The 21,267-nt window shown below is 38.4% G+C and overlaps 2 protein-coding genes across 9 annotated transcripts in view; both read right to left on the bottom strand.

Annotated features, from left to right (window-relative positions):
* The window catches only part of GOLGA1 (golgin A1), a 44,698-nt gene extending 34,249 nt beyond the window's left edge, over positions 1 to 10,449 (bottom strand). The window contains exons 1-6 of one of the 4 annotated variants that reach the window (XM_027616368.1): positions 10,302 to 10,449; positions 9,456 to 9,505; positions 8,311 to 8,613; positions 3,222 to 3,312; positions 1,149 to 1,223; positions 114 to 211 (exon numbers count right to left, since the gene is read on the bottom strand). In XM_027616368.1, the coding sequence (XP_027472169.1) occupies positions 114 to 211; positions 1,149 to 1,223; positions 3,222 to 3,312; positions 8,311 to 8,445 (399 nt within the window). In that variant the 5' untranslated portion in view covers positions 8,446 to 8,613; positions 9,456 to 9,505; positions 10,302 to 10,449. Of the gene's footprint in view, positions 1 to 113; positions 212 to 1,148; positions 1,224 to 3,221; positions 3,313 to 8,310; positions 8,614 to 9,455; positions 9,506 to 9,962; positions 10,262 to 10,301 lie in introns of those variants that run through there. The other 3 variants (XM_027616369.2, XM_027616370.1, XM_027616371.1) reach the window with 3 other exon arrangements.
* A 1,313-nt stretch (positions 10,450 to 11,762) lies between these two features.
* SCAI (suppressor of cancer cell invasion) overlaps positions 11,763 to 21,267 on the bottom strand; it is a 137,457-nt gene continuing 127,952 nt past the window's right edge. For 4 of the 5 annotated variants that reach the window (XM_027615769.1, XM_027615771.1, XM_027615770.1 and 1 more), the window contains one exon: positions 11,763 to 20,741. In XM_027615769.1, coding sequence (XP_027471570.1) covers positions 20,595 to 20,741 — 147 coding nt within the window. In that variant the 3' untranslated portion in view covers positions 11,763 to 20,594. The remainder of the gene's footprint in view (positions 20,742 to 21,267) is intronic. The other variant, XR_003523725.1, reaches the window with a different exon arrangement.

The raw sequence follows: 21,267 nt of genomic DNA, 5'->3' as shown, positions 1-21,267 counted from the left end.
ATTCCTTTTCTCCTAGGCTGTAAATATTTTCTGCCAGGTTTATGTCATGATTTTTGAAATCATGTCACTAAGTGAAATCTTTCCACCAGTCTTGGGCGTCACATATAAAATACCTGGTCCTTTCTGGCTAATGCCAAAGCCAGTCCTTCTGCCATTTTGGCTCTGTTGGCTTGGAATGTCTCATTCTGCTCTTGAAATTTCCGCATGGAAGCTGTTAACAAAGAGGCTCTATTTGAGATATGGCAATATTTCAGAAACGGCATGACAAATAGCCCATGTGATTACTTTAAAACTGTCACCTAACAAAAAAGATCAAGGTCACATAAGTGGATAATGAGACTGGGAAAAACCTGATCCATCTCAACTCTCCCAGAATCTTTTGGGCTTAGTAACAGACCACAGTTGTTTTTTGGCTTTCTCTTGTTCTGTTTTGGTAACAAGCAAGTACATACATTTAGGAAGATGCCAAAAGGTAACTTTTCCAATGGTACAATGATAGAACGTGAGTTAGGTAGGTTGCTAGAAGATGCTAATGCTGTTGCTAAGTGATGGTTACTACCACTTTATCAGAGTTAAAAATAAAAATCAAAACTAGGCAAAACAAAAAACATTTCTTTCACTTTGTTTTCCTTTAAATTTTTTTTTTTAGTATATATTATATCAACAGAAAATAACTTTCTACTTCTTTAGCATCTTTCTTGGACTGAATCCAAACGAGAACATATGCGTTAGGATAGACTAAATAAAATGTATGTTCTATTGTTGGAGGAGTGATGACAGCTAAAGATTTCCCCCCATTCTGAATGCAGCAGCATGAAGCCACAGCTAGAACCAGGCTCCTAATCTAGGTCTAAGGGCCAGGCACATGATTTTACTAAAATCTAACGGCAGCCAATAAACTGGTCAACTGGATGAAGACAAACTGATACACATACTGACCTTCTCCTAAGAAGTATGCCCATAACACAACATAAATAGGAATTGTATGCTTATAAATACCAGACAAATGTTTTATCACCCTGATTTAAGAAGTACACTTACAAAGATGTGAGCTATGATGAAGGACAAACTTAACCATACACTATTGTTTCATTAAAAAAAACTAAACCCTGAAAAGATTGAAAAAAAGCAGGAAAAAAAATACGTACAATCCTGGTGTTTTTCTAATGCAATTTCAAGCTTCTCTTTTATCTTCTGCAAGTTTCGGACCTGTTCAGCATAGTCTTGGGTGAGGAGGGTGACGCACATACCAGGAATGGACAAACATCAGGAAAGGAAGTTAATTAAACAAAAAAATGAGTGAAAATGATGATGATTTTCTCAACCCGAAAACCACTGCTGTTAAGGAGAGCTAGGCAGCCAGCCTCCCATTAACAATGAACAACACAGGCAAACAGGTATAGTACAAACCATCCACGGTGTAAATGGTGAATACAAACAGGCAGATTTGTTTAGCCTGGATAGAGAGCAAGAACTGGGCCTAGTCTGGTCATCAGAAATGCCCTGCTCATTAATTTCAAACCTCAGTTTTCACTTCCCCTTCCAGTATTAGCAATAGGATAGGGCAAAGGGAATTCACTGAACAGCTCACAGTTCATGCAACTGAGTTAACAGTGGTTGGGGCAATAGCAAACACCTTACCACAGGATGGTCTTTACCGTGAAAGTACTTAGTTCTCCAGAAAAGTCAGTTTCCTTTCTACGCAGGAACTGAACTTCCTATGCCATATTAAAGGTGAAAGTCAGAATTAATTACCTGGGTGGCCAAAGAAGATAGTATGGTATAGGGGAAGAGTAGGTAGGCTTGGGCCAAATCCCAGCTCTGTCAGTCTGTAGCTGAGAGACCGACCGTAAGCAAATTATTGATTCTAGGTGTTAGTTTCTTTACTTAGCAAATGATGGTATTAATCGTAATGGCCTCCAATGCACTTAGTAAACTAAGTGTTTTATGTGTCCTAATTAAATAACAAACTAGGTGTTTTCTATGCCAGAAGCACCTGACATACTTCAGTAAGACGTTCAATAAGAGGTAGCTGCTGCTGTTGTTCATACGGAACCTGGAGGAAGACACCCGGGACATAACCGGGCTTTCTAAGTGTCTGTTCCCTGCCCTGTCCCTTCTCTAATTTCAGTCAAGCCAAAACGATTCTTCCGTCTGTATTAGGGAAGGCACGTAGTATTTCACAGCTTTCTCCCCAACATTAAAAAAATGTAAAGTTATTTCACCTCTGTTCCTGATATTATTTACAAGTAGGTATAACAGGATTGTAACAATTGAATTTAAAGAAGACTGTAGTGAAGAGTATGGACTCTAGCAAGCAAATCTGGGTTTGGACCCCAGCTCCACCACCTACTCCTTGTGTGACCTTAACCTCGCTAAGCCTAGTAAGGCTATAGTGAGGACAAAAGGAGATAATGGACCAACTGGGAGCTGGGAGCTATACTACAGACCTTTGATAACCTCACAGACACAAATATTTCGCATATAATTTGGTGACTTTTGTAGTCTACTGCTTTCATTTCAATAAAATGTGCATAAGGCCAAGGGACAAAAAGAAACACAGAAGCCACTGACCACTTCACAGGATGAAACTTTCAAAATGTATCCACTGGCAGAAACCAAAATAAGAACTCACAACTCTATCACAAACATGCCCTGTTCAGGCAAAGGATATAATGGAAGTTGTGTAAATTGTAAACTACACACAAAAGACAGAGAGTTACAGCTTCTATACAGGTGCTGAATATCACTGGAAAGCAGTCTAAAGACCCAGAAGGACACTTAACACAGGTGATATGTAGCAAGTGGTAACGTAGCACCAAACCCTCTCTGGCGCTCGAGAGTCTGTCTGTTGGTCATTCCCTGTAAATACTATCCCCTACCCTTCTCCACCTGAAAGCTATGCTAACAGGTGAAAGATCATCAAATCTAGTCTACATATATTTTTCATACCTTTTATATCCATGGCTAGAAACCTCAGGAGCAGAAAAACCTAGGTTTTTTTTTTTTTTAACTTTAAAACTCAGTTTTGAATTTATACTATTCAATATACTAACAAAAGGAGGGAACAAAAAGGGTACAAATTGCTCCATTTTGACTAAGAAATATGTCAATATATGTCAATATAACCATAAGGTTATCCTATATGGCTATGTGATATAGATAGAGGGTCAGCCAAGGCAAGGTTTCTTTGCTTGCTTTTTATGAATTCTTAGACATACCAGAAAGTCTGACTTCTAATTTCCGTATCTGTTCATTCCTTCTCAAAAGCTGGGATGAAAGATCTTCTCTGGAGCTGCTTCCATCGGAAGCCTGTTGAAATACAGACAAGAAGAGGTCACATTTATACATGGGTTTTCAGCAGTGTGAGACCCCAGTACTGAACTAGAAAACAACAACTCTTGTTTCAGGTTTCATTATACTTTAATTGTGATCACTGAAGAGCTTCTTAACATACCTGGGTCCTAGCTTCTCCACCTATAAAGTAGAAGCAACACTATCCCCTTCCACAATGTGGAGGAGGTAGGAGATGCTAAACAGACAAAGTGTGTGTGTGTGTGTGTGTGTGTGTGTGTGTGTGTGTGTGTGTGTGTGTGTGTGTGTGTGTGTGTGTGTGTGTGTAGTAGAAGCAACACTATCCCCTTCCACAATGTGGAGGAGGTAGGAGATGCTAAACAGACAAAGTGTGTGTGTGTGTGTGTGTGTGTGTGTGTGTGTGTGTGTGTGTGTGTGTATACACGGTATTAGAATAAGTGGTGGTAAACAAATCCATTATGACCATATCACACCAAGTACATTAATACAAAGAATGTATTTTCAGTGATAAAAAAGAAAATCACTTTATTTTTCCAAAGGAAAAGTCCTGGCAGAAAGAGGGGGGAAGGTTCTTAAACAAGGGGTCAAAGGCTGGAGAAGAACTGATCACTGAATTGACTGATAAAGTTTCAGTATCTTCATCTAAAATGCATCAAAGACTTAAGCAGATAATATGGATTCAATAATCAATATATTAATGAGACATCAATCTTCCCCAACAATCTATTTTATTTTAAAAAAAAAAATTTTAAAGATTTTCTTTGAGAGAGAGTGAGAGTGAGAGAGCAGGGGGAGTGGGAGAGGGAGAAGTAGACTCCCTGCTGAGCAGAGAGCCTGATGCAGGGCTCAATCCCAGGACCCTGAGATCATGACCTGAGCTGAAGGCAGATGCTTAACTGACTGAGCCACCCAGGTATACCCCCAACAATCTATTTTAAAATGTTTGGATATTACTATTACTTTGGGCACTGCTTACTATTTCTAATAAGTAACTTACTTTATCTTTTTTCTTTGGATTATAAAATTTTTAAAAATACAGAACAGTAGGGAGAATGGTTTAATGAACGTTCTCCATCTACTTTAATAAATGCTGATGTTTTCTCCTATTTGCTTTATTATTTTACTGAAATACTATAAATAACAGACATCATGACATTTTGCCATAAATACTTGGATAAACATTTCCAAAATATAAGGTCATTTTCCTCTTTAGCCACAATACTGTTACCACACCTAACAAAATTTTATCTAGTATCTAGTCTTTAGTCATGTTTCCCCATCTTATACCCAAAATATCTTCAAAGGTGGTTGAAAAATTCACTTTAAATATTCATTTACGCATCTAGACACTTGCCCAGTCCAACAGTTATTGAGACTTGGTAAAGTTTATAGTTAGGAGGCAGTCTCTGGAGGTGGAAGACCTGGGTTGAAGACCCATCCTCACCACTTATAAAATGAGAACTTGGGCCAAGTAGTCACCTTCTCTGTGCATTGATTTCTTATGTAAACTATGACAACAAACATGATCAATTTCACAGAGCAGTGATGAGGATTAAATAAATCAACACTTGTCAAGTCCCTGAAACAGAGACCGGCACATAATTAGTTGTCACACATATCATCTATCATTAGTAGACGTTAGGATTATTACTGCTAGGGAGACACCCTCGTCTCAGCTGTGCTAAGCACTGGGAACAGGGGTGAAACAAAGAGTCCCCACCTAAAACAGCAGCAGAAGCAGCTACCATTATGAAATGCCTGTTAAGAGCCAGGCACTATGCGAAATGTTTTTTTTCACCAGGCAGAAGAGGTAACATCACAGGCCTGCAACCAAAATCCTTAGCAAGGTCTGCTTGTAAAGCCTGCCCCGGGATGGCCTACAGGAACTTAGACTTTGAGAGGGTCCCCACCATTCCTGATAAGAACAGTTCACTGTATTTAATCTATTTGTGTACAAAAATATGGTTTATGCTGAACACCTGTTTTCCTTCTGGGAGTCTGGAATTTTGGTAAATGCTTGGCAGAGGGTGCCTATATGAAGAGCTTCCAATAAAATCCCTGGGCGCCGAGTCTCTAAGGAGCTTCCCTGGAAGACAACATTTTAGGTATGTTGTCACGACTCATTGCTGGGGGAATTAAGTATGTCCTATGTAACTCTACGGGGAGAGGACTTTTAGAAGCTTGCACGTGGTTTTCTCCAGGCTTTGCCTCATGCGCCTTTTCCTTTTGCTGATTATGCTTTGTATTCTAGCATTCTGTATTTCATAGCAGTGAGTAAAACCATGCTGAGTTCTGTGAGTCCTCTTAAATAATTGAATCTCAGGGTGAACCTTGGGGACCCCTGACACACATACTTTAATAAAGACAAGTACAGTTCCCATTTTACAGATGTGGAAACGAAGGCATAGAAAAGGAACTTGCCCCAAGTCACGTAATAATCATGAAGCTGGGAATCCAATCTAGGTCTGACTCCTTAACCTGGCCTGAGTTTCTAACTACTACTTTCTACTGCTTTTCATAAGCCTCCCAGTTTAGTGAGAGACAAACAAGCAAACCACCAATAATGCAGTGTAATAGGTGCTGTTACAGAGGCCATTAGGAGATTAGGGACCAAACTCGGCCAGGAGGGGTAAGTGGTAGAGGGGGTGACAAGGGCAGTTGGGGTCAAGAGGGCTTCTTGAAAGTAACATGTAAGTGGAGTCTTTTTTTTTTTTTTTTTAATTTTTAACAAATATTTTATTTATTTATTTGACAGAGACAGACACAGTGAGAGAGGGAACACAAGCAGGGGGAGTGGGAGAAGCAGGCTTCCCACAGAGCAGGGAGCCTGATGTGGGGCTCGATTCCAGGACCCTGGGATCATGACCTGAGCCGAAGGCAGTCACTTAATGACTGAGCCACCCAGGCGCCCCGTAAGTGGCGTCTTGCAGGAAGCACAAAGTCTGTCAGAGGAACTCAGGAGCAAAAGGAAGAGATGAGACATTTCAGAGAGAGGAGACAGCAAGTGCAAAAATCTGTGGGCATGAAGGAATGTTGTCCATTCTAGAAATGCAATAGGCTCAACGTGGATGGAGCACAGGGTCTAGGAAAGTAGAGGGAGATGAGGCTGGACAGGTAAGCTGTGCCAAGACCTATGTATGAGTTTGCACTTCATCTTGACTACTAGCAGGGAGTAAAGGGAGCAAGGCTGAGGCATTCAGAAGATGGAAAACCAAAATACTTGTTAACTGGACATCAAGAAATGGAGGGAAGAATCTAAAATGCTTCTAAAATTTCTTGCTGGTTACTTGGGAGATGGAGATACATATTTGGAGATGGGAGTTAACGCATTCAGTTTTGTTCATTTTAGAATTTGAGACACTAGAGGAAAAGCATCTGATAGGAGAAATATATGCACTGGGATATACAGGTGTGGAGACGGGGAGGGATGATCAGAACGTACAGGCAGTAAGTGCAAGCACACTGCTTTAGAAGTCTCAAAGGAAAATACTTCCTGAATTCAGGCCAGTATCTCTATCTGGAATACCTTCAAGATGAGAGACTTCATTTAGCATGTCATCGTGAAGGCAAAGCAGGTACTTCTGCCACAGAACTCAGCACCGAAACTATATCCTTCAGCCTGGGGATCAAATGTGCACTACATTTCCTGTCAAATACAGCAGCCAATGATTTAGATCAGGTAATCTTATTGTTCCATCCCAAAAACCTAACAGCTTCTGCCATGTAATCTGACCCAGGACAGGTAGTATAAGAAAGGAGGAAGAAGACTCATCTGACCCTGGAAACAACTCAACTGTCTATCATGAGGAAAAGGCAGAGATAAATTGTGACCTTGTCAAATGCTGGAATCTTATACAGCAGTAAAAACAAATGAATCACAGCTTCATGGAAGACAGATGCATTCTAGAAACATGGCGAGTTAAAAAAAAAAAAGTAAGTTCAAGAAAACTATGGAGGGGCACCTGGGTGGCTCAGTTGGTTAAGCATCTGCTTTCAGCTCGGATCGTGATCCCAGAGTCCTGGGATCAAGTCCCACATCGGGCTCCTTGCTCAGCGGGGAGCCTGCTTCTCCTTGTGCCTACTGTGAGTGTGCCCTCTCTCTCTATCTTTCTGACAAATAAAAAAAAAAAAAAACACCAAGACTATGGAATACCATTTTTATAAAGTTCACAAATAAGCAATACTAAACAACAAATTATTTATAAATATATACATATCTGGGAGGATATTTTAAAAATCAAGAGAATGATAAATGTAAAATTTAGGATGGGGTTATCTGGAGGGCAGGGAGGAAGAAAGTGAACTGGGCAGGAGCATACAGGTGGCTTCAACAGTATCCATAATGTTCTAGTTCTCTGGATAGGTGACACATTAACAAGCATTCATTTTATTTTTATGCTTTATACTTTATACTTATATACATTCTTTTATATATATCAAGCACTATAAATTATTTTTTAAAAAATGTGACTTTGAGAGGATCCTGTCATATGTCAGAGACATACTTTTAATCCTAAGGCATGACAACTACCTAACACACAGCATCTTCATTTTTCTGAAATCTTTCCAAACACAAAGGTCCTTTACAAATAAGGGACATACTGCAGTCAGGGGTGTCATCTTTTCATCAACTTTCCCAGTAAAATGGTGTAGTATAACTCCACACCGTAACTCAGACCATGTTAGGCAACAATGACTTAAAGTATATTTGTCTGCAGAAATAATAGGCCAAGGCTTTTTGAGAAATGAAATATAAAAGAAGATGCACAAGGTATAAAAAGTATAAGAGGACAATGTAGAGACTATGAAAAGGGACTCTGAAAAAATAGGGAAAAAAAAACAGAAAAGCACCTCAGAGTAGGAAGAATCAGATATGAACTCCATATAATCTCTCAATTTTAAAAGAAAATATTTATGGAAAAGACTTTCTGAAATACTATTTTTAAAAATAGATCAAGACTGTACCAAATATTAAAAACTAGAGAAGATACTTACAAAGTCATCTCCTGAGTCAGCTCCCATAGAGGCAACCGATTCCTTGCTCACCGACCGTGGGATCCTAGTAGCACCTCCTGGCCTCTGGGCCACGGCAGTCTCTTCTGCAATTTTCTTCTTTAGTTTTGCAAACATTTTTGCTGTGTGGTTATCCTGCACAGATGACCAGCTCGTGAACCACCCCAGCAGTCTAGTCCTTAGGCCAGCAACCAGGACTTCAGAGACTGGTGCCTAAAAAGTTCTAGACATCCAAGATAGCTGCATTCCCACTTAGATGTGGGCCAAGGGCTTATGGGACAGTATCTACAAATCAGACAAAAGAGAGCTAAGTTAAACATAGGAGAGATTTCACCACTGAGTTGCTATGTTAAGCTTCAGGTTTCAAAATTAAGTTTCATAATTTTACATGTACATTTAATAGAACACAATTGCCAAACATTTAAAAAGCACTCAGATGCTTCACATGCATAAACAGATAAGGAAATCCAGTCTCAAGATGAGGTAATCTGCCAAAGAGTGTGTGCTTAAGTGGCAGGGCTGGTATTTGAACCCAGGACTCTGACTCACAAGTTCGTACTCTTTATTATGCCACGTTGGCTGTGGCATATAACACATATAGTAAAATTTCCCAGGGTACACATTAACATCACATAATGGCTTGGAATCCTTCCTCCAATATTAACTACAGTTTACTTTTTTTTTAAGATGAAGACAAAAATATGTAACTCGGTATGGGGATAAAGGTATAACCTTCTAATGTTCTAGGATGGTTTGCCAACAGCTGTTGACTAGAAAAAGCTGACAACCTAGAAAAAAACAGGCAAGCCAGACAACTATCCTACATAAGCATCAGATACCCTTAAACACTTCTTAGAAATACTGTATGGTTCTCTTTAAGGGTGATTAAAATGACCTGAACTTAGTTTCATCTTCAGAATGTTTTACATGATATTCAACATGAGATTCAAACGTCTTTTCCTCCCAGTGTTATATGAAACACCAATATTCTGGTTCCAACCTTAACTTTCCATGTTCTGTGGAGGACACCTAAGTTCTGCTCTAAGATCTACAAATGACTTCTTACCACTTCAGATTATCCATTTAAGTCTGTACAATTCTTCAATGTCTGTAAACCACCTACTCACCTGGCTTATCTACCAGATTTAAAACAGCCTGGAGGTCAAAGCATTCTGTCCTGCATGAAAACAAAGATAAAATGCATTGGGTATTTCCTTTCAAGTGTAAGGCCAAAATACTGGGGGGAAATGAAAGGGGAGAGAGGGAGGATTAACCAGAAGACAGAGGGGAGAATCTAACACTGCCACAATCCTCAGGGGTTACCTTCTCATTTGCATTTGTGATCTGCCCAAGAGCTTCACTAACAGGCACAAAGAACAGAATCTCTCATTGGTGCCTAAATTTACTTCACCTTGGGAGCCCCGAGCAAAAACAACTTGAATGAGATTACCGTTTCCCAGGGCCAGTATTTATTTCTCAGTTGATTCTGACAGTCACACATTGTTTGTTTACCTGGCCAGACCCGGGCTGCCTAGTCACAGAACCTTGACTCGCACTAAGAACGTCGCTGAGAAAAAGAATGGCTAAATTGGGTAAAAAAAACAACTGCCTAACGCCCAGGGATAGGCAGGTACCTGCCACGGCAGTCTGGATCCCACTCACTCAGGCTCCTTCTAGAACCGCCCGCGTTGGGACTGTCAAAGAAGGGAACGACTCAATGTCTCTCCCATCTGACAGCAAGGAAACTGAGACCCAGAGAGGCGTAGTGACTTGTCCAGGGTCGCTCGGGGGGGGGGGGGGGGGAGGTAAAATCCTGAAACCCTAGGCTCCAGACTCCCCGGCCGGGCAGCTCCACTGCCCCCACCCCCGCCCTTTCAGCACCCCGGTACCGCCCCCTGCCTTGGGTCTGGGGCAGAACGAGGCCACCGGGAGAAAGAGGGGCCTTCTGGCATCTCCGGCCCCCGCCTGCGCACCTGCCGCTCTCTGGGCAGCGGGCAGAGCCCCGCCTCCGGGACCTCTCGTGAACGCCGGCCCGCGTCACCAGCCCCCACGGCCGGCCGGCGAGCAGAGCAGCGACCCGGAACCGCACCTCCACCAGCGCGCCGGAAGTGGCTGAGCGCGGGGCGGGCCTGCCACGCGCATGCGCCCGCGCGCGGTCTCCGCGGTCGACGGCGAGATCTTCGGGGCTGCGGTTGGGCTGGGGCCGCTGGAGGGCGCGGGTGCGAGGCTGGGCGCTCCCCAAGGCCGGCCCGCCACGTCACCCAGCGGCCAGACCCGTGGATGATGACTGGGTGGCCAAAGCCTTTATAGTTGTTTTTTTTCTTAAAGGGGGGGGTGCGGAGCGGGGGAGTGGGAGGAGCCTTGTGGCAGAAGGGAAAAACACCCAATTGGTGCCGTGGGGCCAGCGTGCGCTGTGCGGTTTTGAATCCTAAGGCCACTGCTGCGCTCAACAGAGAGGGAGTTTCCATTCCGCTCCCCGCATCCCAATCCCACTGCGCCCTGCACAGCCGCCTTGCCACCGTGTAGTAGGTGATCACTGCGAGTCCGTGCCTCCCTCCTCACACAGAAGCCTGTGGCTTCAAGAAACTAGAACTAGGTCTTGGCGCTTTGTGACTAGTTTTTAACTTTGGTGCCTATGACCTACTGCAGGTTATACGTTTTATATCGCAACCCAGGACACACATAATGTACCATTGAAAAAAGTTTCCAGAACCATACCCTTATATAATGCACTCCGATATATTGCATTTCATTAATAAACAAGCTGATGGCAGCCCACTACATTCATTACCTACTAATGGTCCTCCAACCTTTTTTTTTAAAGATTTTATTTACTTACTTGAGAGAGCGAGAATGAGAGAGAGCACATGAGAGGGGGGAGGGTCAGAGGGAGAAGCAGACTCCCCCGAAAGCAGGGAGCCCGATGCGGGACTCGATCCCGGGACTCCAGGATCATGACCTGAGCCGAAGGCAGTCGCTTAACCAACTGAGCCACCCAGGAGCCCGGTCCTCCAACTTTTGACAGTTGAACAAACTCGAGAGAGGTAACACTTCCTCGTTCAAAGGTACACTGCAAATTAGCCTGCGTAGGGTCTCTGGATTCCTCAATGCCAACCAAGTCAGACATTCAACATTGAAGTCGCTCTTGTTCTTGCCCAGGACCCCAAAACAGCCCGAAGGTCAGCAGCTTCCACCCCCCGCACCCCCCCACCCCCCCACCAAACAATCCTCCCTCCGCGTGTGACAGTTTTGACCACTTCGAGCAGGGCAGGGAAAAAACCAAGACCAGGACTCAGAAGAAATTTACCAACTAGAATAAGCATCGAAGCTACGACCCCAAGACAGTCTGAAGTGTCTGAGATATTATCCGAAAGAAGCAAACCCTAACAGTTTAGCACTTATGTTGTCAATAATTCTGAAGAAGTACCAAAAACTTTAAGCAAATAATGTTTATTTTTATATTGATGATACACTTAATATACACGTGGATTCAAGATACAAAATTCATTTACAAGAGTTCACACCTGATGAATGTAGTCACATTCCTAGAGAACATTTATCATTGCAAAAATGTTTTCAATACACTGACAACAAAACTCAAATTTTCTGTAATCTTGTTATTAAAAAAACATCAAAACAACGTTTAACTTTCCATCCTCTACCATTTAAGTGCCCTTAAGGTGGTAGGCACCATAACAGAAGAAAACATTGGAAAGAAGGGCCTACTGAATCCACTCTGTGGAATCACAGTGTTTACTCTGAAATTCATTTAGTGAAGTAGTTAGTGAAAGGCTTGCTATCCTTTATAACAAATCACATATCATACAAGAGTCAAAAGTGATGAACTCAAGAAAATAAAATGTTTCAATAACTTCTCAGTTTCTAAAATCTATGAAGTATTAACCGTAACAGACAAAGCAGAAAAAGGCTACTGAAAAGGAACACAACAGGAAAACATCCTTAAGAGTATGTATGGCTTAAGCAATTCAGAAACACAACAAATAAGACTTTCACAATACCACAGATATTCAAGTCAAATGATACTGACAATATAATTTCCCCCCTTAGTCATTGGTAGTAAATTGCCCCTTCAAAATTTATTCTACTGATAACACATATAAAACTAGTGAATCTAAATGGTTTGCTGTCTCACAGAGCTGAGTTGACAGATTTTGATCTAAAATATTAACCCACAATACCCAAAATTTAGTACAAATGAGCAACAAGACAAAGTCTCAAGGATTACAGTGATTTGTGAATAGCTAGATAGGCAACCAAATAGCTTCATTATTTGCACACAGATTAGCAGCACTTGGATAAGAACTGTTACATGAAAATTATTGTGCTTCAATCTCTTGAGGAGAGCTAATAAATATAACTCTATAATCCCTATAGTGTTACAATTCTATAACATTCAGTTACAGACGAGCACAATTTTTTAAAAAAGTATTTCACACCACTACAAAATCAAGTAATTGTAGTCTCCAAATGTAATTTCTCCTATGATTGAAACAAGTGCATTTATGCCTAATATCCATAATATAGACAATAGGTTCACCATTATTTTCAGGGAAAAAGATCAAACATAACTTATTTTTAACTCCTATGTGATTAGCTTAACCTTTAGTGATGATATGAGTAAAGAAAAAGGATATTTAACCTTACAATGGAAACTGCCCAGAGAATATAATAATGTGGCCTGAAATGACAATAATCTTTAGAGCAAAGTAAGAAATGACTTATAACTGCTTCATCTGACTCAATGATTAATGAAACCACTATTTGTACTGGTACTACACAATGAAGATAACCTATTTGGATAATTTCCTTCACTTGTAAGCTCTACTGTGAAAATGTTAGGACATTGTATCTGCTTTTCCTATTATCTAAGTCCTGTCTACCTCAACTGGAAGAAGTCTCCTTGATTGTTGAATAGCAAGGTTTATTAAAAACAAACAAAAAAATCATTGGAGAAATAGCCATATGGTCTATGTGGCAAAAGGAATGTATCCAGATAATTATAAAAAGCTACAAACATGCCCTAAAATATTTTACCGAACCATTAAAAGTTATTTTTAATAAGAAAAACAAGAGCTAAAAAAAAAAAACCTCATTCTTCAAGAAATAATAAAAATTCTTATTGCCCTAAAACATTCTAAGCAATTTTTTTCCTGTAGATTTTTAATATTTCACAACATATAATTTAGGAAAAAATAATATGCAGTGGAGGGTAAGAATAAAATTTTAAAAAATGCAGTGGTTATTTTTCTATGGTTTGGAAGTATTTACTTTGGGATTATCATATATTATCATTTCACAATTTATAATGGTTGGTCATACTGATTTGATGTTTGAGAAAACTTATGGGTCAAATTTTAATGTTCACAAATCTTAATTTTCATCACAGACAAGAGGATATTCACAATAGTTTCAAAAGGGAAAATAATACTAGTGATATAAAAATTTAAATACTGTTTACTGCAGACCTATAGGAAAGCTAGCTATAATTCCCTATCTCATTCTGAACATGATAGAATCACTCACTCTATTTCATTCCATAAGCCTATCAGAAGAGTAAAACTCTGAACCCTGAAATTACCAATGTCTCAAACAATAATATACCTAAAAAGATGATTGTCTTAGGATATAGACTGGAAATGTTCACCGAAACAGGAAAATATTCCTAATAAGTAGTATGTTTTATGACCAAATTCAGGCTTAAGTGAATCTGGAGTGCAGAATTAACAAAATGTACTTCTGTTAAAAAACTGAATCTACTGTTCAAATAATGTTTTTAAAAAACCGCACTGCTTAAAAAAAAAATCACACTGCTTAGAGTAGTTTGATAAGTAATAACTTTTAAAGAAAACACAAAAGAAATTAACAAAAATATTTTAAAATTAAGAAATGGTGCTTCAGTGATTAACAGTATTATACAGAAATGGAATTCTCAAAAGTTACACCAAACTAGTAAGTGAAAAATACCAAATTTAGCTTAAGAAAACATTTCATATTTACAGACTTCCAAAGGAAATATTTCTATGGCACCAACAAGTCAGTTACACTTAATTTAATACATTTATCTCTACCCAATTTAAGGGTATGTCCCCCTACATTATCCTGACACCCTTCCTTTCAATAGGTGATTGATTCCATTCACACATCAATTATTTTTCCTTAAACAAAAGGCATGCTTAATAAGTCTGTTCAAAAACTCAGTTAAGCTGGAACACAGTGTAATACCATGTTCTGAAATTTTAGTTTGAGGAAGATGAATTGCCTTTTTTTTTTTTTTTTTAAGGTAAACTGGTCACAGTATCCAGGAGAAACTGGGAAGTGCAGCATGAATAGAAATAAAGTATCAAAGTTTTAAGAGTACAGAATGGGGGAAAGGTTTGGTTTTCTAAGCAATTCTTACCTTATTTAACTGCAAAGTAACTGGCTTTACAACTGTTAGAAACATAGGTCATATTCACAATGTCAGTCTCATCTACTGCACTTCTTACTGCTGCTCCTTTCCTCAAATTAGCGTCCATACTGAGCCTGAGTCAGTTCTATGAATTTTAAATAGCATAACATCTGCTCTGCTACTCTCCAATTGCAATGAATGATTTGGTTACTAGAACAACAGAATATCAGACACTATGGACATTTTCACTGATTTTCCAGAAATAATACATTACCAAATTTTAATATTTATTTATGAAAAAGGCAATTACAACTTTATTTTAAATTTAATACTGTAACTGAGAGGTGTTGTGAATAGTTGGCTTCTTATTAAAAATACAATGAAGAGGCAAATGTAACATTTGTTGGGTGGTAAAACCAACTTCTGACTCTAACTCCTCTTTTTAAGATAATTTACTATTGTATTACACAGATGTAATCGTCTGAAAAATAATGGGGTAAACAGTTGTTTTGCAGTTATATTTTATCATGCAAAAATAACCTCTACTTAATTTTTGCGGTGAATGTGTTCAAGGGTATACTAAACATCTCCTACACTCTTCCGTGCAAATACACAGGCCACGTGAAAACAGGAGTAACGAACACTGATATTCTGTGATAGTCCGTGTTCACACATTGGCACTGCACATATTCACTATCCTCTAAGAGGATATCCTCTCCCACCCATCATCCTTGGTAGAGGTTTGGAGGCCCAGATTTGATAGCACGCCATGCACCTAATATTAAGAATTCTATTTCATGTGTGAATATATCATCAATTTGCAGAACACAAGTGGTCTCATAGAGACAAAGAAATACAACTGGAGGCATTTTATTCACTAGAAGCATTTTCTCAGATGAGCCTACTCACCTTTGATATGCAACTCCAATAAGAAAAATCTATAGTCTGAAATGCCAAGACAGGACTAAATTAATCACAGCTGCTGCAAATATACAGACTAATAATCTCCTGTTCCTTATTAAATCCCACCCCACCTAGGTACAGCCTTCCCCTACCTAATGCCCCTTTCTCTGCCTCACAGAGACAGATATAAAATGAGACACATTGGTGAAAACACTTTTCCAAAATTAAAATTTAGTATCAGGTATTGACATGGCAACTACAAACAGAATTTCTGTATTTAAAGGACATTTTCCTATCTATTTTGAAATGGGATCAAAGTAATTTTTTCCACAGCCCCTTAATTCTCAATATAAATACTACTCAATAACAATACTCAATTATGGGTCAAGAAAAATAAAGGACTGAAATAGCTTAAGAACCTGCTGGTGTCTCAGTTTCACACACTAAGGTTTTTCAGGTTTATATCACTAATTTATCATCCATTTAAATGGAAATTGACAGATAATTTTAAAGCTAAGAATATCCTGCTTTCTGTTAATATCTTCATATCCTAATTCCAACTCCAAATTAGCCAATTTTACCCAAACACAAGCCCCTCAAAAATAGAGGCTCATGAATGAGATACAGCCACAACCTAATTACAGCAGCATGAACAATGCCACTATGATGTCCTCACAGAACTTAAATAAATTCAGCCCACAGTGGGTATGGGTATATAATATACACATACTGCATCATTGCATACCAATATATTTACAAATATGTACATATATACAAAAAAGTATACAGAGAGATTGCATTTAGCATCACAAAAATATACACATGCGATTACAAATAAAATAATATTTTTAAATAAATAAGGTCAACAAAAGAGCCCTCCGTGTAAATATCCTTTATACTCTCCAAACACACACAGGAACATATACATCCAAAATATCACCAGGAGATTCATACCATTCATATTCGTATCAAATCTTCTTACTCACTTAGGGTAGGGAGGTGGTTCTGAATCACTGGCAGTAGCCAAGTTGGCTGACCCTTGGCACCTTACTCTATTTCCAGTCCAGAATGTTCTCTATATATCAGGCTGATTACAAGTCTTCATGGATAACTAAGTACAAGATTTTCCAACTGCGTCCAAACCCCTTTTAAGAGACAGAAAGTGATGAAGTAACACAGGTCAGAGATTAAACTTGGAGAAGAATGCTAAAGAAAGCTCCACAGATTGATATATAAATCAGACTGGATGCTTTTCCATTTTCCTCGATGAAATTCAGTACAATTACCACCTAATCTGTTTCAGGGAATTCTACTACAAGAAGAAAATAAAGGGCGGTAGCCACAAGTAAGGAAAAAAAAAAACCCAGATCCTGTATCAGGAAAATTTCAGTCATGACTAGATTGCACTTTGCATTTATAATTTCAAAACATTTCAACTTGGTAAATATATAAAGGGTATAATAAATTCTCTGTGCTTTGAGAGGTTTTGAGAGCACCACTTCCTAGGAGGAAAACACACACACATATACAAAAAAATATATCCTGGCTAGAATCAAGGCTAAATTGTCTGACTTGGGGATTTCTTATAATTAATAAATAAAAATTTGCAGGGCTGACTGATTTCCTGGTTTCAATATTAGATATATTTTAAAAATACCTTAACCTTTTGTGCCAAAATAGAAATCTCTAATTATTCCTTTCTTGTTCATTATAGAAAGCAACCTGAGCTACTAGAAAGACTGGGCTGAGGTCAGGAGATTTGAGTTTTAGTTCTAGATCTGCCTCTATGAATAAACCTACAGTGTTTTGGGGTCTCAGCTTTCTCTTCTGAAAAATAGGGAAAATAGCTGCTTTACCACCTTCAGAAATATACGGATAAAGAAAGAGAAAATAATTCCATTGTGCTTAACACTGTTCTCTGTGTAAGGGACTTCTTGCAATCCTATACCTTGTTTTGTTTGCAGTGATTCTTAAGGGAGGTGAGAGACTGTATCAGAATCTCCAGGGGGAGCTTGTGCAATTTGAAAACAAAGAAGTGCTTTTTTCCCTTTGCTTTGCTTTGTTCTTAGTTCCAATGTTTAAATTTCTATGAATTCTAAAATTAAATAAATAAGGGGCTTAATATTTTTATATTTATAAAGGGGAGTGGTATGCACTGAAAAAAGAGATTCTTTGCCAATACCCATGGGTGATTGTCCTTTTACATTTCTTCTTCCTTGCTTAAAGTAATGTCTTAAAATGTAGAAGCCTGGTGATGGGTACAGGATGGTTCATTAAATGCTACAGATGCTTAAAATTTTCATAATAAAAAGTAAAAAAAAAAAAGAAACATGAATTGTTTGCACAAATATAATCTTCTCACTAAGGCTTACCCTGATCACTCAGACACTGTTCTTCACCCCAAAACAACCAAAACATTTCCCTTACCATGTTCTAAATTTTCTTCATACAACTTACAACTCTCTAACATAAATTTTCTTATTATGTTTATTGCCTGACTCCTACTAAAATATAAGCTTCATGAAGACAAGGATTTTAAAGTCTGATTCATTTGCTTTCCCAATGCCTAGAACAAAATCTGGAGTATAGTTTGTTCAGTCCACATCCTCTTGAAGGCATGAATGAAACAATGGTACAGAATTTTCTAGCACAGTTTTCCTTTCTTAAAGATTCAAGATCGCTTCAGCTCACTTTAGATTTTTAACCACCAGTAAGAAATTACACTACTATCAGCTTAAGGAACAATGTCATCATCTAAACCCTCGTCATGATTTCCAAGACCCCTTGTTCTTGGACAAACATGTTTCTAATCACAAAAGCTCTAATTTCTTCACCAGATTAGCTTCTACAATAACTGAGACTCAGATATTTTCGTGAACAAAAACAAATTAAATATGACTTAGAAAAGAAAATGTCTATGGTAAACTCAGGGAAACTAGTTTTCCAGGTTACGGGGGGAAGGAAATCAAGATTGCAATTATAGAACCATAAAACTGGATAGGACCTTGGGCTAATGCCTTCGTTTTACAGATGAGAATATGATAAAACAGAAACATGAAGACACTTGTCAAAGGGCATAAAGCTAGCTACCAGAGAAGCCAGGATTAGAACTCAGGTCTCCTAGTTCTCAGACCAGTGTTCTTTATGCTAAACAGGTGAGAATAAAGCTCAGGAGGATAAATAAATACTATTTTAAGCATCAGAGGAGAGGAAAATACTTGAGGTCAGGTACATTACTGGCATAGAAATTCAGGGGGACTGAAACAAGAGGTCAGCCTATTGCTATAATCCAGGTGAACACCGTTATGAAAGGAAAGCCAAAAAGTTTATAAAGGTACTGAAAAAAAGAAAAGCAGTCTTTATCTGATAAAGAAAAACAACCCACTAGGCAAAGGAAATCTCCCTCCAGGATAAGTTTTCAAGGTTTTCTGAAACAAGGTTTAAAAGAACAAATAATGAAAAAAAAAAAAAAAAAGAATGAAATACCACGAAGTCCCCTAAACCCAAGAACAATAATTTCAAGACTTCAGATGAAAAATCAGCAAATTGGAACAGGTATATGAATAACTTAGTCCCAAATAATTCCCTATGCCTGAAATGAAAACCAAGTTAAAAATATTACAGTAAAATTTCCCCAAGGACACAGGAAAGAGGCACCAAAAGCAATCACCTTATTTCCTCTGGGACTGCCAGAGGTAGACGGTGTGAGCCTGTACAAATTCTACAATTAGGTAGAAGGGCTTTTGGTTCATAGATTCCTGAACTTGAATGCTGTGGAGTCAAAAGAAGGGGAGAAAAAAACCCAAAGCAACATCACTAATGCTTATGAAATTATGAAGGGGATGACACGGAAGAAAAACACAAAAAACTTTACATTATATACGGAGTCCTATTTAAAATAATAAAAAAAAACCTTGTGCATGAATATAAAATATTAAATATCAGGAATTTTAAAAAATCTTATTTCCAAATTGTCAATGCAAAAGTTACTTCCATTTTAGGTTAAATCAGAATTCAGTTATCCCCAACTAAAATTAATAACATCTCTGACTTTGACATCTCATAAACGTGAACTAGGCAAAAAGATTATATAACCTCTGTACTGTATGTCACAGCCTTCAGTCTGGATGGTCTTTAAACTTGATATCATGAATTAAGAGTTTAAATAGAATTCCTGTGGAAACATTGTATTATGAAACCAACAATCTGATTTTTTGACTGAAATACTTAAAAGTCTTTTTTTTTCATTTCTAGCATTCAGATTACAAAAAAGGAAAATATGCCAGCATATCTCATGATAATACAGGGCTCACACATTGCAAGTGATATTTATCATCTTAAGACTCCAACTAAAGATTTAACTTTTAGATGCAAATCAATCCTATACAGTTTCTGAAATTATGACAGGATTTAATGAATTAAATGATTTCAGAAATTGTCTTGATATGCTTCAAAGAATCACACATTTGTCTACCTACTAAGTTGGAATGAAAAGAAATATTATGGAAAGACTGTTCTTGATTTTTAATAGTCCATGCTGGCTAGTTTCATCTTTGTGAACAATGATATATTTTCTAAATCCACACATTTAAGGTCCAAGTATAAGAGTTGGATTTTCTTCATTATATAAAAATAAATGATTTACTCTTCTGAGGGTGAGAACATTGACTATATGTGTGTAGGGACAGATGTTGGAGGTAAGTAGCCATACCTCAAAATCGGAAAGTAAAAATTCCAAGATTAATTGAGTTTTTTAAAAGACTTGAAAGACTGTATTTTAAAACAGTTACCCTAAAAGTCTGAATAATTTTTTCAGTTTGTTTTTAAAATGGTGGCCTTAAATTAAAAAATTAAAACTAAGTAACACCACTATGTGTCTGTCATCACATTAGAAAACGGCACCATGTAAAATCTGTGGCAAATGAAAAATTGTTTCAACAAGAGGATTTTTGTTTTAATAGTCATCTATGGTACTCTCGAGGAACACATTTCGAACATCCAGAATGGACGCTAATTCCAGAATGTGCTTCTGGAGGTGAGGGTTCTCCACTGTTTCATCCCTTGGCAGTTGGGGATATGATTCTGGATAGTTTCGTGTTTCCTGGTAGGCAAAGGAGAGGGAAGTCAAGTTTTAGAGTTTAATGAAGGAAATTATATACAACATTAATAACATTACTGTTAACATTACAATATTAGGAATAACTTAATATGTAGTTCTCTGCAGAGTAGTAGGATTCTTTTTTTTTAGGTTGTTTTTTTTTTAAGATTTTATTTATTTGTCAGAAAGAGAGAGAGAGAGAGACAGCACAAGCAGGGGCAGCAGGAGAGGCACATGGGACTCGATCCCAGGACCCCGGGATCATGACCTGAGCCGAAGGCACTTAACCGACTGAGCCACACAGGCGCCCCTAGTAGTATGATTCTTAATAGCAGTGTACTTGTTGAACACAGGAAATTGCTGATATTTGGCTACTTGGACCTTCAAAAATTACAGTTTCATATGGTTCAACCTAATACATTCATTCAGTGAGTTACTTTACAAGTATTTATTGGGTCTTGACACTTTTGAGTACTCTGCTGTATTGTAGAAATCATGTAATGCCAACTTCTTAGGGGAGAGTCCTAGC

Source organism: Zalophus californianus, chromosome 13 (genome assembly GCF_009762305.2).
Source record: "Zalophus californianus isolate mZalCal1 chromosome 13, mZalCal1.pri.v2, whole genome shotgun sequence".
NCBI classification, from domain to species: Eukaryota; Metazoa; Chordata; class Mammalia; order Carnivora; family Otariidae; genus Zalophus; species Zalophus californianus.
The sequence above is the reverse complement of the archived record's forward strand: the minus strand, read 5'-3'. Positions and strand labels throughout refer to the sequence as shown.